This window comes from Centrocercus urophasianus, unplaced genomic scaffold (genome assembly GCF_019232065.1).
Source record: "Centrocercus urophasianus isolate 14NV4802_14NV808 unplaced genomic scaffold, USGS_Curo_1.0 seq_11, whole genome shotgun sequence".
In the NCBI taxonomy this organism is placed as follows: Eukaryota; Metazoa; Chordata; class Aves; order Galliformes; family Phasianidae; genus Centrocercus; species Centrocercus urophasianus.
In genome coordinates, this window is record NW_024884253.1 from 40,649,396 (window position 1) to 40,665,169 (window position 15,774).

General features: G+C 36.7%; 1 protein-coding gene across 1 annotated transcript in view; it reads right to left on the reverse strand.

Annotated features, from left to right (window-relative positions):
* The window catches only part of ASXL3 (ASXL transcriptional regulator 3), a 105,081-nt gene that overhangs the window by 47,122 nt on the left and 42,185 nt on the right, over positions 1-15,774 (reverse strand). Inside the window, exon 7 of the mRNA XM_042835876.1 lies at positions 10,278-10,399. Within this exon, the coding sequence (XP_042691810.1) occupies positions 10,278-10,399 (122 nt within the window). The remainder of the gene's footprint in view (positions 1-10,277; positions 10,400-15,774) is intronic.

Here is a 15,774-nt window from a genome sequence, read left to right on the forward strand (position 1 = left end):
CCATGTCAGGTGATCAGTGTTTGTATGCTGCAGGCAACACGCTAGCTGCCAGAGCAAGGGCAGCACTACCCAGTCTTTGCCAAGCAGACTACTCACTTACCTTGTTTTGGCCAGCACGGGGCATGCTATGCTCACATGGTTGTATGGAACAGGAGCACCCATCCCAGCATGTCCCAGGAAAACCCTCAGTGCCACAAAGGCAAGAAACAGAGAGTAGGATCTGGTGGACACCGCTACCAGTGGTACTGCACAGCACACTCATGAGCTAGAGGCTAACTGCCTCAACAAGTGAGAACAAAACAAAACCTTAAAGAAGCACTTCTCTTGATACATATTTGTTTTTCAGCATTTCCTTCTCCCTCTAACATTCTTTCTTTCACTGGCAGTCCCTCCTCCAGTCTCACAACACAAGGGACGGATCACCAGATGGGGCTGTATAGGGTGACTCAAGCTGACAATAAAGATGCATATGTGTGGATAGCCAATAGTCACGTTGTAAAATGGAAAAAAAAAAAAAAAAAAACCCAAAAAAAACCAACCAAACAAACAAAAAAAAACACCCCAAAACTAAGCAAACACCAAAATCTAAGTCTAACTTTAACACAAAATGCCAGTGAATCATGCTGTGCCCAGAGAATACACTAACAGTCATCCCTGCCCTTCTCTTTCCATTTGTCTAAGGAAAGCTGTGAAGTAGGAGGAGAGTGTAGTAAAGTATCAGGTAAATAATTTCACATTTGACATACATGGTTAAAATATGGCTGAGATTTTGCTCAGTCATCCTGTTTCGTGGAAGAAATTATTCTCAGCTAATCACAACTTTTTTTTTTTTTTTTTATATTTCTACTTTGAATTTAAAGGTGCAGGGTCTAAAATTGCGGATAGGCAAGTGTTTTCATGACAACACTAGCAGCAAACTAAGCCTAGGGAGAAACTGCAGACTGAAGCCTAGTTACTAGTAAAACCAAACACCAGAAGGAGTTAAGTATAAACCAAGGACACTGCGTGCAGTCTCTGCTGAGGACAAATATATAACAGCTCTACACTTCGCCTGAGGGATATTAATTTTAGGATACAAGACTACTGTAGGAAAAGACAAGAATCTTGTATCCCAAGATTAATTCTACTTAGCTTGGAAGTCAACGGGATTACTCAGAGTGAAATATACACCAAATGCTTTGCTATATTGAGCCTTCAGTGTACCAAGCTAATTTAGTGCTTTCCTTGTCACCTTAATCAGATAAATCTTCAGTTTTAGCTCTTCTGGTGAAGGGAATAAACACAAAGTAGACAAGTAAAATTTGTAACTACCACTGAAGAGAATGAGAAATTTTATAACTTATTCCAAAGAAAAATGGTTCCAGAACTCATTGTAGAAACAGAAACAGTAACTAACACAAATGATATTGGCATCTTCTACTGACACAGCCCATTGCAACTCATCCATATTTAGAGATATACAATCTCTGGATCTGCAAGAAAGAGCCAATGGCTCTACCAAATGATAAGGTGTCATTTTTACTACAGAAAGTAAGATAGTAACATATATAGCATGTATGATAGCTTATATAATACATATTTTTCCTTAATGAGATGAAGGTCTATGTTTACACTTCAAACGTATTCAGTCATTTTGTGCTAAATGCTTCAGTTAAAAAAAGCTGCAAGTTGTAAATTCCTAGAACTGAGAACCGTTACAGCAATCTGTAAAACATTACTGTCATCCTATCTCTACAGCACATGAATAAAAAAACAGAGAAAGAAAATGAAGGTTCATGTGGCATACAAGTTAAACATTAAAATCTCTATTAAAATCACCACCAAAATATAGTACTTACATACAGCCTTTCACAAGCAGATTTGCATCTTTCACATCATGAATCATTCACATCTGTGAATCTCTTGCACATAACGAGTATGGAGAATTCCCAATATTCCCATTCATAAAACAGAACCTGTGACCATCTGTTGAATAACACTGCCACGGTCATTATACAGGGCTTGGTATAATTAATTTGTTTAATAATATTATTTTTATTGCCAAAAACTTTAAGTAACCTATCAATCTATTTTCATCCAAAGAGCTCAAAATAACATAAAAAAAAAAGAGTGGTAAAAATCCAAACTCAAAAGATATGCGCCAAAAGAAAAACATAATGCAACTGATCTTCTAATTTCAATCTGTTTTTCATATGTAGGTCACAAGAACAGGTCTCCTCTTTTTTAGGGAGTTTATGACCTTGTTGGAGTATAGCAGCATGTTGAAGGATTCATGAATGCCATTATATATTCTTAAAAACAATTTTTTCATATAAGTAGTTGCTTTTGACATAGGAAAGACTTCTTCAACTAAATGACAAGGTAGTAGACTCTATTAAATAAAAGCAAACAAAAATAAGCATTCCTTGATGCAGGAGTGAAAGGAAACTTAGACTAAAAGATAACTGGGGAGAGGGAAAAATATATCCCTCAAAGAGTCCCAGAAGTAAAATGCCAAGCATTACGCTCTCATTTAATGCTGCTTAGGATTTTTTTTTTTCATATTTCTTTCCCACATCTTTTCAACTCATAATGAAAAAATGCAGCACACAAACAAACCATTAATGTAGAAAATCACTTTCATTTGAGCTTAAATGCATGACACGCTGAGAATGTTAAAAATTAAGTTATTAACAACAAAGATATGTACCAGTTGGTTGCATTAAGCAACACTGTCCCAGATTTCTTTTTGTTACTGAAATGTCAAGTCTACATTCTGAAACTCATATCATGAAACATAACCTTTGAAATTTCACAGTTTATGGATCAGAAACATAAAGCTACGGAATTCTTCCATTCTGCCATGTAAAAAACACATGCTATAATAAACAGAGAAGAAGTCTACTGTATGAAATAAATAACAACTCTGCATTATGGTCATGGATCCTAAATTGTCAACGTCAAAACAGATTTATAGTTTATCACTGATTCACTTAACACGACCATAAAATTCCATCTTTGTCCTCTCACTCATCTTCATCTTGCTAGTAAAATAAAGACAGGCTTTAATTCCCATGTTTCTCTTGAATTAAAATCTCAGTGGCAACCTGTTTCATGGGTACACAGAATACTTAAAAAAACAAAAACAAAATACAGCAAGCATCACAAATCATGAAGAGTAAACACATTATTGTTCCTGGGATGCCACCACTTCTTATAGTAAACATATGCTGAAAGTAGTTACAGGCATGCAAATTTATAATTAAAACAATAATTAAAATCTCCCAAGGAAACTGCTACAATATACAAAGCATCATTTCCAAAGCATGGAACAAATTAATGTATTTCCAGACAGACTTGTACACCAAACATAACAATATTGGCACTATATGTATACAACTGGTTGTTTGGAGATGAAGAACAGAGGCAGAATACCTGGAAGTTCTTAAACCTAGAGACTATTTTCAACTTATGCTGATCAGTTGTAGAATAAGTGTCTGTTCTTGGCCAATGCTATCCTTCTACCTTGTTATACTCCTATTTATTTTCTGGATCATAAATCATTTCCAGGTCTCTGTAGCACTGAAGGTCTTTATGCACAATTACAGCACTCATTAACAGATGAACATTTTTCTGTGTTTTAACAAAAATGAAAGTAAAGTGCATGGACATTTGTGACGTAGAGAGAATGTGCATTCCTGCACGTGTCTGCATCTGCAAGTCAGCCCTACCTTCTATAGGGGTAAAAGAATACATTCACACCTACAATTGCTGCAGATCACAACAGACTGCAAAGTAAAGTTTTGTTTGCTTTCCCAATCCCAGAAAAAGACAGGACAAACAAAAGTGTGATGTGTTCAACGCCTGTTCTGCCTTGCATGTGAACGGGAATGACAACAACATGGGCACTCACTCAGTGACCTTTTTTTTTTGTCTAAAGTGAAGAGTGAATTTAAAAAAAATACAAAATGGTGTAACAATATGATAATAATATCTACCAGCTGAAAAATATTCTACAGGAAAGCTGTTGCTTGACACAATAAAGCACATGTAGGTAAGCAAGCAGTTTGCATAAAGCAGTTTAAAAACAATATAGCAATGTCAATACAAAATCTTGTAACAATAAACAGTATTTTCCCGCAGGTCATATTTGCAAACATACTACACTTGTACACTTGTAAAGGGTGCAAAGTGTAGTGGGGGAACTACAAGGCTAGCTACCATCCTCCAGATAAAAACATCTCGTCATTACATCTCAGAGAAAGTGGTTCAGCAATTTACATTAGACTGTTGTATGCACGAAGATTGGACTGTCTTTATGCCAGACGCCCTGCTCCAGCTTGCGTTCTGCCACATGCCCCTGCACCCTAGCAAGCAGCCTTCTGGGGACCTATCCAACAGTTCTTACAAAGGGATTTCCAGATTACTGCTTGTCAGCATTTTGTTGGAGGCTTTTGAGAAGAGTTGTGAGCTATTACAACTCCTGCCTTTCTCTCAAAAGACCAACTATTTCTAAGATGAACTTTGAAATCGAGGCCAGATTCATTTTCTCCTGGGTCTTATTTTGTATGTAATACAATATTCCAATCAAAATCCGTTCTTTACATTTGGCTCAGAAGAAGGTATTCACTTAAGACACCCACTGCCAGTATATGGAAGAATCACGTAACATCTTCAGAAAAGTTTGACTAATGTACACTGTACCAACAAAATGAAACTCCCATCTACACTGATAGTATTTGTCATTAGTACCATACTTACAACCAATCCATCTTAAAAGTTCCCTAGGCTATCTAAAGAAGACCATTATCAGATAAGTGCAGTGTTTAAATTTAGACCGCTGCCACCATTTTGGTTGTCTAAGACTTGAGACAAGCAACAGCATCTACACAGCAGAAATAAGAGAGAGCTGAGAGAATTTTTGACATAGATTTGGGAAGGGAATATATGTATGGGTGGAATATTTAAACAAAGTTTACATTCGAGGGTAGATTTTAAGTGAAGGATCCAGTCTTACCGTGAAGGAGAGCAGTCAACAATGCTTCAACATGGTAGTGTTCTAAAGTTGCTTAAAAATTCTTTTTAGATATTTCTCAGAGTAAGAAATTCTGAAAACCACATTTATTAAAACAGCAAACATGCAGGACAGATGCAAAAAAGCATGCTATGCAAACAACCCATTAGGGAAAACAAACAAGTAAGTGCCCCCAGCAACTGGAAGTTAATATTTAAAAAGTGGCACAAAAAGAATAGAGGGATCATTTGGATTCCTGCCCCTTTTCTTTCCACCACAAGTAAAGGCTGTGGACCATGGGGATGACCCAGAAAAAAAAGTCCCATAAACACTGTCTTGCGTCTTACCAAAGCACTGTGTTGAGCAGCTGGTACATGCTGCCCATGCATAGGGACCTTTAGAGGGACATACCGTGCAGCCTGCCTTCGGGCAATGCATGTACTCCCTGAAGAGCTCCTGCTGGAACTCTTGCTCTTCCAGCTTCTTTTCCCCATTATGCAGTCTCCCTGCCATAGTTTCTCTGTCCTCTTCCCTAGACTTGTCTTGACAATCAGAAAATCAGTTTAGTTTAGCATCTTCGAAATTCCATTTTCCTGAATGCATTTTGTAAATTCCACTGTCCCTTCCCATGTCTCTCTAGTAGTCAAAAAGCAACACATTTTTCTTGTTTTTCATTTGTTGACAGGAAAATTTGTCAAGAATCATCACTTATGTTGCCAGACATCTGATCAAACGCTTCAGCTAGGGAGCCAGAATTCTCCAACTGTGGCCTTGGTAAATCTGCAGTATCTGAAATGAAACATAGGAAAATGGTTAATGTAGGCTCTAAGACAGTACAACAAATTCTCTATTACCAAGGAATTCAGTACAAGAAGTATCTCTCAGTTCACAGTGGAATTTCAGAGACTTTTAGGAAGTCACCCGGTGCTCAAACTCTACATGTTCTGGTCATATTCAGAATAATCTCCTCTGTCATGCTTATTTCTTCAAGGGTGGAGATGGGAAAGGAGGGCAGACAAATATATCAGGCTTGTATCAGAACATATGAATGAGTTGTTCCTCAACTGAGTCAAAGGACAAACACCATAGACAGAGTCATATGGATTAATTTCTAAGGACAGGAAAGTGCTTCAGGAGAGCCTGTATCTGGCTGTAGTCAAGGAAAGAAGTCCTAACACAATGACCATGGAGGGAGCAAGACTGGTGAGTTTGCTCTTTTTCTTCTCTCAAAGCAAGGTAAGAGGTATGCCTGAGCTGGAGAAAGGAAAGCAAATCCACACCAGAGTCAAGGGAGTACAGGATTCTACCTTCAGTGCCAACCTAGGCACGTGGACACCTGTGTAATTAAAAAAACCAACCAACCATACGAAAAATCCTCATAAAACAGTTCAGTGAATTTGGGCAAATCAGGGCTAAGCCATGGTCTTCACCATCCTGCTCCAAAATTTAATCTTCTGTTGCTTCATGTTATCGATTGGTTTCTAATAATATCAATTATAGTTATGCCAGAAAAGTTAGCCTGAAATATTAATTGGAGTTTATATGTCTAATGTCCTATAATTCAGAAGCAACATATGAGCCAAACTTCCCCACAGCTTTCTTACTGCTCGGGGGCTGAGAGCATCCACTGAAATGAAAAGGGGTGTGGAGCTGCCACTTCTGTTCTAAGAACAAATCATACGGATGGGTGCTTCCTTCTTCATGAGAAACTGCATCTACCCACTTCATGAATAAATTAGTGGCACATATTACAAACCCAGCCACCAAGCATGCAGACAAAGCCCAAAGTTAAGAAAAACAAAACAAAGCAGCAGCAATAACATACCTTGAGTAGATTCCCTTATTTCCTGAGCTTGTCTCCTCCCAAACCCACTTGGCTGCTGTCTCTGGAGTTTCTGTCTCTACAAAGAGATCTGGATGCCCAGCACAGTCTCAGACATGTCCTGGTCTGTATTCAGATTCTGAGTCTGAATGAAGTATCCTTCTCTTCTCCCAACAGAAAATTTATGGGTACCCTTCTTGGTGCTGCTTCCAAAGTGCCAAAAGTGAGGCAGGATTTTCTTCCATGTCTGAGAGGTCTAATATCATCCCAGACATCGTTATATCACATCTTCAAGTTCTTTATTCTTTCTTGGTACTGACTCAGGAACCAACTGGTACACTGATGGGCAAGGTACTTGGCTATCACAGTCCAACAGACACTAACACCACCTCAATGTCCTTGATATTCACAATATGCTCACGTGTTACCTATGTGAGGACAGTTTGCAGGAATGATCATTTCTTCTGATAAATGTTCCAAGAACATCTTGATAGATACAGACAAATCTGTACATAGTGAAGACTTCCAGAAAAAGTAACACCTCAAGTCAATGGAACAGAAACTGGACCAGAGAGGAGCATGGTAGATACTATGCCATGACTTGATATCCATACTTGAGTTTAGCTTTGTCCAGAGCAAGAATAATTCACACAGTAGTGTGATCATGTGCCACTGTTAGCAGATGCAGATGTAGTTCAGTACTTTCCTGGTAAGAGATCCTTACATAGGTCTGCATGCCAAAATCCTCAAGTGTGAAAATGAGGTATGGAACTGATCAGTACTGATGGGAAATCAGTATGTGACAGCATGCCAGGAACACCTTTTCCAATGTTACTAGATATGCAACAGCTGGGCACACATACCCAACCACTTCCAACACCAAAAGGGAAATAATATCTTTAAAATCTGCCATCAGAAAGATGAGCATAAAAGACAGCTCTACACCAGACTCTTTTGTCTAAACTAACATGAATAGGAAATATTTTGTTGGACTTTGCAACAACTATTCAGGAGCAAAAGTGAAACTTCCTCAAAAATGAAATAAGCAGCATGAAATACAATCGGTGATGAAACAATTGAAATACCTCTTCCAGCAAAATGACACTATGGAAGGTTGTGAAGCTAGAAAGTTTCCAGAACAAAATGGCAGCCCAGGCTTTTAAATGTGATGAAATAAGGTCTGAAGTGTGACACAGACCTTCTGAGAGTCCACAGGAACTGTGAAGCTCCCTAGCCCCTGCGAAGCACCTCCAGATCCACTGCTACCTGAGAGAAGTCAAGACCAAGAGCCAGGGCTGAGAAAATGCCCCTTCCTCCAAGCTGCTGGCTAGCTCAAGAAATTCATTGTCATGACCAATTTGATTCACGAGAACATCCTAAAAATGCAGGCGGTCAAAAGGAAACATAAGATTGCTCTCTGCAACCTACACCCAGGAATATCTCTAAAATTCATTAAAAATGAAACCATTTGTAAATCCAGCATAACACTTTAAAGAGAATGACATAACCACAGTGACTAACAAGTAGATAAACAGTGGAAAAAAACTGTTGATTTGAGCCCAGATCTTCAGGTGTACTTCATATTATCAACCTGCCTCTCTTTAATTTTTAATGGACAACAAAAGAAATACACACCTCATTCTGACATTATATATATGATTATACATCATAAATATTGCTGAAAGCAGCTGAAAGATGAGCAAAAAGGCTCATCTTTTGTTACTTTAGCACAGAACCTATAAGTTGGTATCAGAAGACTATTGCAGCCAACTGCCTGAATTTTTTCTGCATTTAAATGAACTCCAGGCCGTCATTTGTACAAATTTTGCGTTATGTATCCACAAAAGCAACAGAATAAAATTCCCACAGTAATTTTATCCATTAAATCACTGTTGAAATTCATTTTTCTCTGTTACCATATCAAATTAAATCAAATCTGCAGCATGCATACGGCAGTAGCCAGCACCTGAGAAAAAGTAGAACAGGTAAAATCCTCTACCACTCCACAATGAATGCAGAGAACACATTTTACTGATAGTTGAACTAATAATCTCATACTCTGAAGTACAAGATCTAATTACTATCAACTTAATTAAAACTGATTTCTTTCTATTGATTACTTAACTTTCAGATGGTGCTTTAACCCTATCGCCTTAGGGAATATTTTCAATGATTTCCATCAGTGTTATGACTTTTTACATTAAGCTATTTTGATTAGTTTGCTCTTTCTTAAACTGTTCTCACTGCTATTCATCTTGAATTGCTCTTTTTTTTTTTTTCCCTCCTTCCCTTCCCCTGCTCCATCCACTCCTAAGTCCATATATTTATTACAAAAAATCTATACAGAAGTTTCCAAAAAGCTGTGTGTGTTTCTCTCAGTGATCATGTAGCTAGTGAGTTGCTTTTTGCTCACTGTCCAGCTTTCCTGACCAAACAGTTGTGAGAACCCGATCTAAGAATCCTCCCCAGTCTTCAGAATGTGTAAGTACAAGAAAACCTGCTGTGAATAATACCAGTCTATTAATTTTAGTGGATTTAAACTCAGACTCCATGAAAACCTAAGTAAAAATACTTAAACGTTTCAAGAAGGCAACACGGACAGGCCTTCATTAACTTAAGCCTAAATCAACAACTCTGTAATAAACTACCTTGTGAAATACTGTACCTCAGTTAAACAGAACTAAGAGAGGAGTCACAAGAAAAATAAAAGCAACGACATCTCATCAAACTAATGTTTTTAACAAGCTGTATTTCATTTTTTACAATATTTATGTGACTAAAACAGATTTCTACAAATTCAAAATTGAGGAGATACTGATGCATTTCTTTAATTATCATTTTTTTTTAAGTTTTTCATTTGTCCTGTTGTAAGTTGAACTAATTTGGCACTGTTGGAAAATAAATTTCGCAGTTATACTCTCTATTAATAACTGATTTTTAATATGCAGTTACTTTTGTGAAGTTTTACTATATTACTTGCAGCCTAAATCATCTGAATCAGAGGTTATCCAAAAACCAAACTCAATCCCACTCTTACACATAGTAGTGTCAGACTTAGTTTGAAAAAGAATTACTAAGCAGGCCATAAAGGAAAACTGAAGAGCAAGTATATCTGGATTCTTACTATCTGTAGAACTTACTCCAAAATCTTTGTTTTATTTTAAGCCTCACATAAAATATTCAGTATAAGTGCTTACATAGAAAAACCTGGGATGTGATTAATACAAACAATTCTGCTTCCTTGCTTAAGATTGCTTCCTTCCTTAAGAAAACGTCAAAAACACAGTAAATGGCAGGACTGGTAAACAAACAAACATAAAAAAACCTTGCAATGCACCATTAAACAAAATCCTACAAATCCTCTCAGAAATGCCTGAAATTCTGCTGACGTCGCATTCTCACATTCATATCAGATACCCATGTGGAGGACAGCCAACTGACCTGCAGTCAGCAGGAGCTTACCTGCTTAAGTGCTTTCTTTGTGTGCTGCTGGAAGGAAGATACTAGCTTGCTTTGCACTGGTGCATTTGTAAGGCTTGAATCACGATTGGAAGACAATTCTTCAGATGTCTGCTTTGGGCAAACTTTATGAAAAAAAAAAAAAAAAAAAAAAAAAGAACACTGTTACGGAGGTTATCTTCTCTATCCTTCTTGAAGAGCCCCAAGAAAGGAGGAACAAAAAAAAAAACCAAAAAAACAAGGACCTGGAAAACAAAACACTTGTGCTATGAAATTAAACTAATCTTGAGGCTGAGAATCTGCTCACACTGTAAATAAAAGTGTTGCTTCACAATTAGTTGTGTCTCCCCAGGCCCTTTCTTTGCAGCCCTGGAGACTGCAGGTTTTGCCTGTTGGGTCCTGAAGGTAACTGAAGGAGTCGAACAAGGGTCCTCATACAGAAGCCAGGCAAAAATTATCTTCTTCGTTAAGTCATTTTCTAAATGTGTACTTTATGTACAGAAGACACTGATGACCCTGTGCTCTAGAAATAGCAGTGGCTTCTTAGGAGCCAGACTACTCCATTTTGTTCCATTCTTGGCAAAAGTAAGAACACACACTTGCTTTTTTAACGAGTAAATTGGAATATCTCCTCTGAAAAGAGGAAACTGGTCTCTCAGGCAATACACACTGCTATTCGTCAGTCCTTTTAATAATACATGTTTTAATAAATAAATAGCACTTGCTTTAAACAGCCTCTTGACTACATGTTGTCTCAGACACAGAAAAGTCTCCCGGTTAAAAGGAAAAATGACAAATTATTTCTAAAAATCCAGCTTTACTAAACAGATATGAATGCCTGGAGCATTCTGTTAATCACAACAGTCAGCAAGCTTGACTAAAAGGGCTATGAAAACCTTTCTGCTCTTCATGTCTGGAATTACCATTACTTTTAGTAGTGCTTAAGACAGCTCCAGCTAAAACAGAATGAGCATGAATCCAGGAGCTGAGCACTTTTCTTCTTCCCTCGTCCTTAAACTCAGTTTGAGTCTGGCTGCCCAACACCAGTGCATGCTGACACGTTCCCTTTGTGATGCCCAGGTCTGCCCTACGTGGCGCAGCTCCATAGAACTCTGAGGACATGTAAACAAGCTGCATAGATGTGCAAGGAGGAGTTATAGCCCAAATTTTCTCTTCACGTATGATTTTCTCCTTCCATCCTTCAATAGTGTGTAGAGAACTGAAGGAGCACATCAGAGCCCTTGCCTCTAGCAGTATTTCACAGAATAAATATTTTAAAGGCTTTTTCTTTGTGTTTGTAAGAAAAAAGATAGAATTGAGACAATTCAGCTATCAATAATTAATTGGCAGCATAAGATGCATGGGATATTAAACATTTCCATGCTGAAAGAAAAACTAATTAATACTTACCTCACAACCAGAGAATATATTCTGTTTTATAATATTGGGGCTATATCAAGATAATTTTCATATTAGATTAAAAATTTTCATTAGCAGATAAGAGAAATTCAATTTTGTCACAAGATTTCTAACCGATATTTTCAACTTTTTTCCATGTACTTGAAGCATTTGCCAAGAATATACAAAGAAGTTGCAACACAAAACAGCTTCCAAGCTTACGTTAGGATTAATCTTTTCCACATGATGAGCAAAGCTCACAATCAAAAATGACAACTTGAAGGAGCAGTATATTGTCAGCAGAAAACAAACAATAGCTATTTTATATAATTTAAATCACTGCAATAGTGAAGCTCCTGAGATACAGAACACCTACACCAAAACAAAAATCTGACACTTCAAATTATTCAGCTTTTGCTTTGTTTCTTCTTTCACAGATATTTTTACTGTTTTCTGGCAAAGACTAAGACACTCAAAGGATTGAATTAAAAATGGAAAAAGAGCAAGAACACATCTCAAAGTTAAGGAGAACAAATTGAAAAATGCCTGAAGAATGGAAACTATCATGTATATAACACTCTCTCCTAAGAGATGATACCACATGACCACATACCATCATGAAGAATGTACTTTCGTCCTCCAGTAGGACTGAAACTTCCATTTACTTTTTTGATTAACTGGGAAATTCTAATTTTCATGACATTGATTTTAAACATTACCCAAGTGTGTCCCTGTTTATTTTGGTGACAAAGTCAATTTTGGAAAGGTTTGGCAAACTAACTAATGATGCTCAACACTAGTGACACTGTTAGCGTCAAACCCATGATACAGTGAGGGAATAAATGTAAACGTGGTCCTACACTGATTTCGTGCTTTCATTCATAAGCTCTTTAAGTTAAATGAAAAATGAATCTGTGGCAAGGTCTATCAGAGGCAGTACTTCTGATTTCTATCATTATTTCTATTTTCACAGAATCACAGAATCACAGAATTGTAGGGGTTGGAAGGGACCTCCAGAGATCATCGAGTCCAACCCCCCATTTTGCATAAAAACACTATCAGTGTATTGTTTCTTTTTACTTCTGCTTCTTGAAAATGTTGACAATTAAGTAAAATCAAGAAGCAAGCCTCGTTCTGCTTGGTGAAGCAACTGGAACTAAAACCTGCTGAAATAATAAACCAGTTACATAGCCATAATCTCTTCTGCATGTACAGAAGGAGTACCACTGGATGGCGGCTCAGTTTACTGCAACTCCAAATTACTTTAGACTTTTGAAACAAGCAAACAAACATGTAGGGAAGAAAGCAATTCTTCTTCCTGTAGTCTATATAGGCACATGAGGTTGAAAGACACAGCTTAGTACATTTAAAATGATATGGCGACTACAGAAAGGCAACTTCATTTATTAACAACAAATTAGTTGCCTTTCTAAAATATATTTTCTACATTAAAGACAGTTTCCTTCAGATATTAAGTTGCTTAAAATAGTAAAAATCTATTTAAAATATTGTTTTCCATGTTTTACTTCGATTTCCATTTCCATTTAAAAACAGCTTGATACAAATAATGGGTAAAAGCCTAACGATCTACAGTAAATAAGAGATATCACAGACGGTTTTCTAGAAATAGAAGAACATAAACACTGCAAATTTAAATACATGATACTAATTTATATAATTGTTTAATGGCTTATGCAGTCTATTTTCCCAATTAGCACAAAATAATACCCAAATTATTATACAAGCTTTATTTAGAGGCAAATAAATATATTTATTGTTTAAAAGACACTATGAATTAATCTTTCATTAGGAAATTAAATATGAGACAACTAGTAAATTTATTCTTATGTAAGTCGTGCTACATAATGATTTAAATCAAACTGTAACAAAATCTCAGTATATTGTGAAGGCTGTGACCACAGAAAATTGTGTTTATTTGTTCACTTAAATGGGTAAAATCCAACTGTTTTTCTCTGCGTGAGTTAGAAGTGGAAAAAAAGGGAAAAATATAACAGAAAAATATGTCGGTGTTTGAAGTGAACACTGATGTTCTTAGTGGGAAAAACCAACAAAAAAATAAAATAACTGGAGCAGGTATTTCTGCAAAGAACAATGGAAAATAAAAACAAATTCTAGAAGAGTTCTTGATACGTATGTATGTGGTCTCTATACATATGTAGGTCACTCTGAAAGTACTGCATCCTATTTACTTCCATGGAAACTACTACAGATATAAAAAGCACAATAACATTCTTTGTTTGACCAAATTCTAGCTATAAAGCACTGTTTTTCAACATACTCAATACCATTAGCTACTCATTTTTGTCAGCGATGACCAACAGCCTGCATGCAGCACTCACAAAAATCTGTATCTACTGCCTCACTGTGCTGAAATCTGCTGTTTGATCTCCATAAACATTCAGCAAACACTGACGAATGTCAATGGATGCCCTCATTTTCCACATGGAGGAATTCAATGACACACCTTTGCTTCATACACATTTCCATGTCAGACACCATTGTGTCAGACTCCCCCTCTGCTGCCATCTGTATGGCAACAACATGTAATAGAATACTGGGGGGAAGGTTCAACCCCTACTGCAATACCACCAACGTCCGCCTCTGATATTGTGGACTAACATAAAAATACAGAAGGCATTACTTTTGGAGCAGCTCTCATAAACACAACTTTGCAGAGCTGGAACTACTCTGTCCATAAGCTCTGAAGTTTCATTAATATTATCAGATCTATGCTGAAAAGCTGTATTATTAAAGAACACTAAAAATAAATTCAATACTGAGGAACAAAAAAAGAATCCGGAAAGAATGCAACAGATGAAGGAAAAATATTTGGGTAGCAAATAAAAAGACTTCACCATTATTGCTACTGTAGAAAAAGAGAATGAGCCGTTTTAAGCCCACAGGAGGCATTTCCATCTAGTAGAGAATAATTAGGCCCCATTCTTTAAATCAGCTTCTTTAAGGAACCAGGAATGAGTGAAGGAATAAAGCAAAAAGCAACTATTAAGCCATAAAATGTTAGGTTATGAGCTGGAAGAGCAGCTGGGTTTCTGAAGATAAGACCTCTTTAGTGAGTGCTCAGAGAGTGTTAACATGAATGATAAAATTAGAATTCCTTAACAAAAAGAACATGTTAAAATGTTTTAGACAACTTCCAGATAAGATAACCTCCTCTCTTCCATTTTTCCAAGACCAGTTTTGGTAATTACTGTGAAAAGTTGTGATTTATAAAAATCCACAATGTTACCTTTCAATTTCAAATTTTATGAAGTGATTCAGTAATTTTATATTACCAGCTATATCCCCCCCCGAAAAAAACCCAAAAACCAAAACCAACCAACCAAACAAAAACACTAAAAATATGATACCTGCTTAAAACATAATAGAAGATTATGTTTCTTCAAAGAATAATAAGTTGGAATACAACTTCATTATTTGGTTGCACTGTCACTGAAATTTATTAGGAATAATTATAAACAGATTTATGTAACTGAAAGGATAGAAAAGTTTCTGGAGTGCTTTAAGGGTCTTATTTTCCCTTAGCACAATTAATTCTGATTTCAGACAGATGATTCTTATTTAAAATCAAACCAGTAAAATCAACAGCATTTCACTTCCTTCTTTTTAATAGGAACCACAGCAGATGAGACATATTGTTTACTAATGGCCACATTACAAAACTCAAATTAATATTGCTACCATATGCTGAAGACTATAGCCCCACCTCAAGCATAAAATGCATGCACACACTCTGGAGATACAAAACTTAACAGACCCTTAGGAAAACAAGTACACGTAAACTGCCTCTAAAATATCCATAAAATTCATTATTTTCCTTGTGTGACACAGATCTATACTTCTATTGACATATATGGTCATGCTTTGCCAGCATAGATGTATCAAGTAATTCACCTCCATCACTCTTTGATCTCTAGAGCCCAGCTTACAAAATCTGAACAATTCAGAACTTGTCTGTTGCCATCAGCTTTTAAAAAAGAAAACCCATTTGGGAGTTAGCTAATTGCACAGCTTCACCAACGCAAGCAAAACCAGAACCATATATCAAGGCTAAGACTGTGAC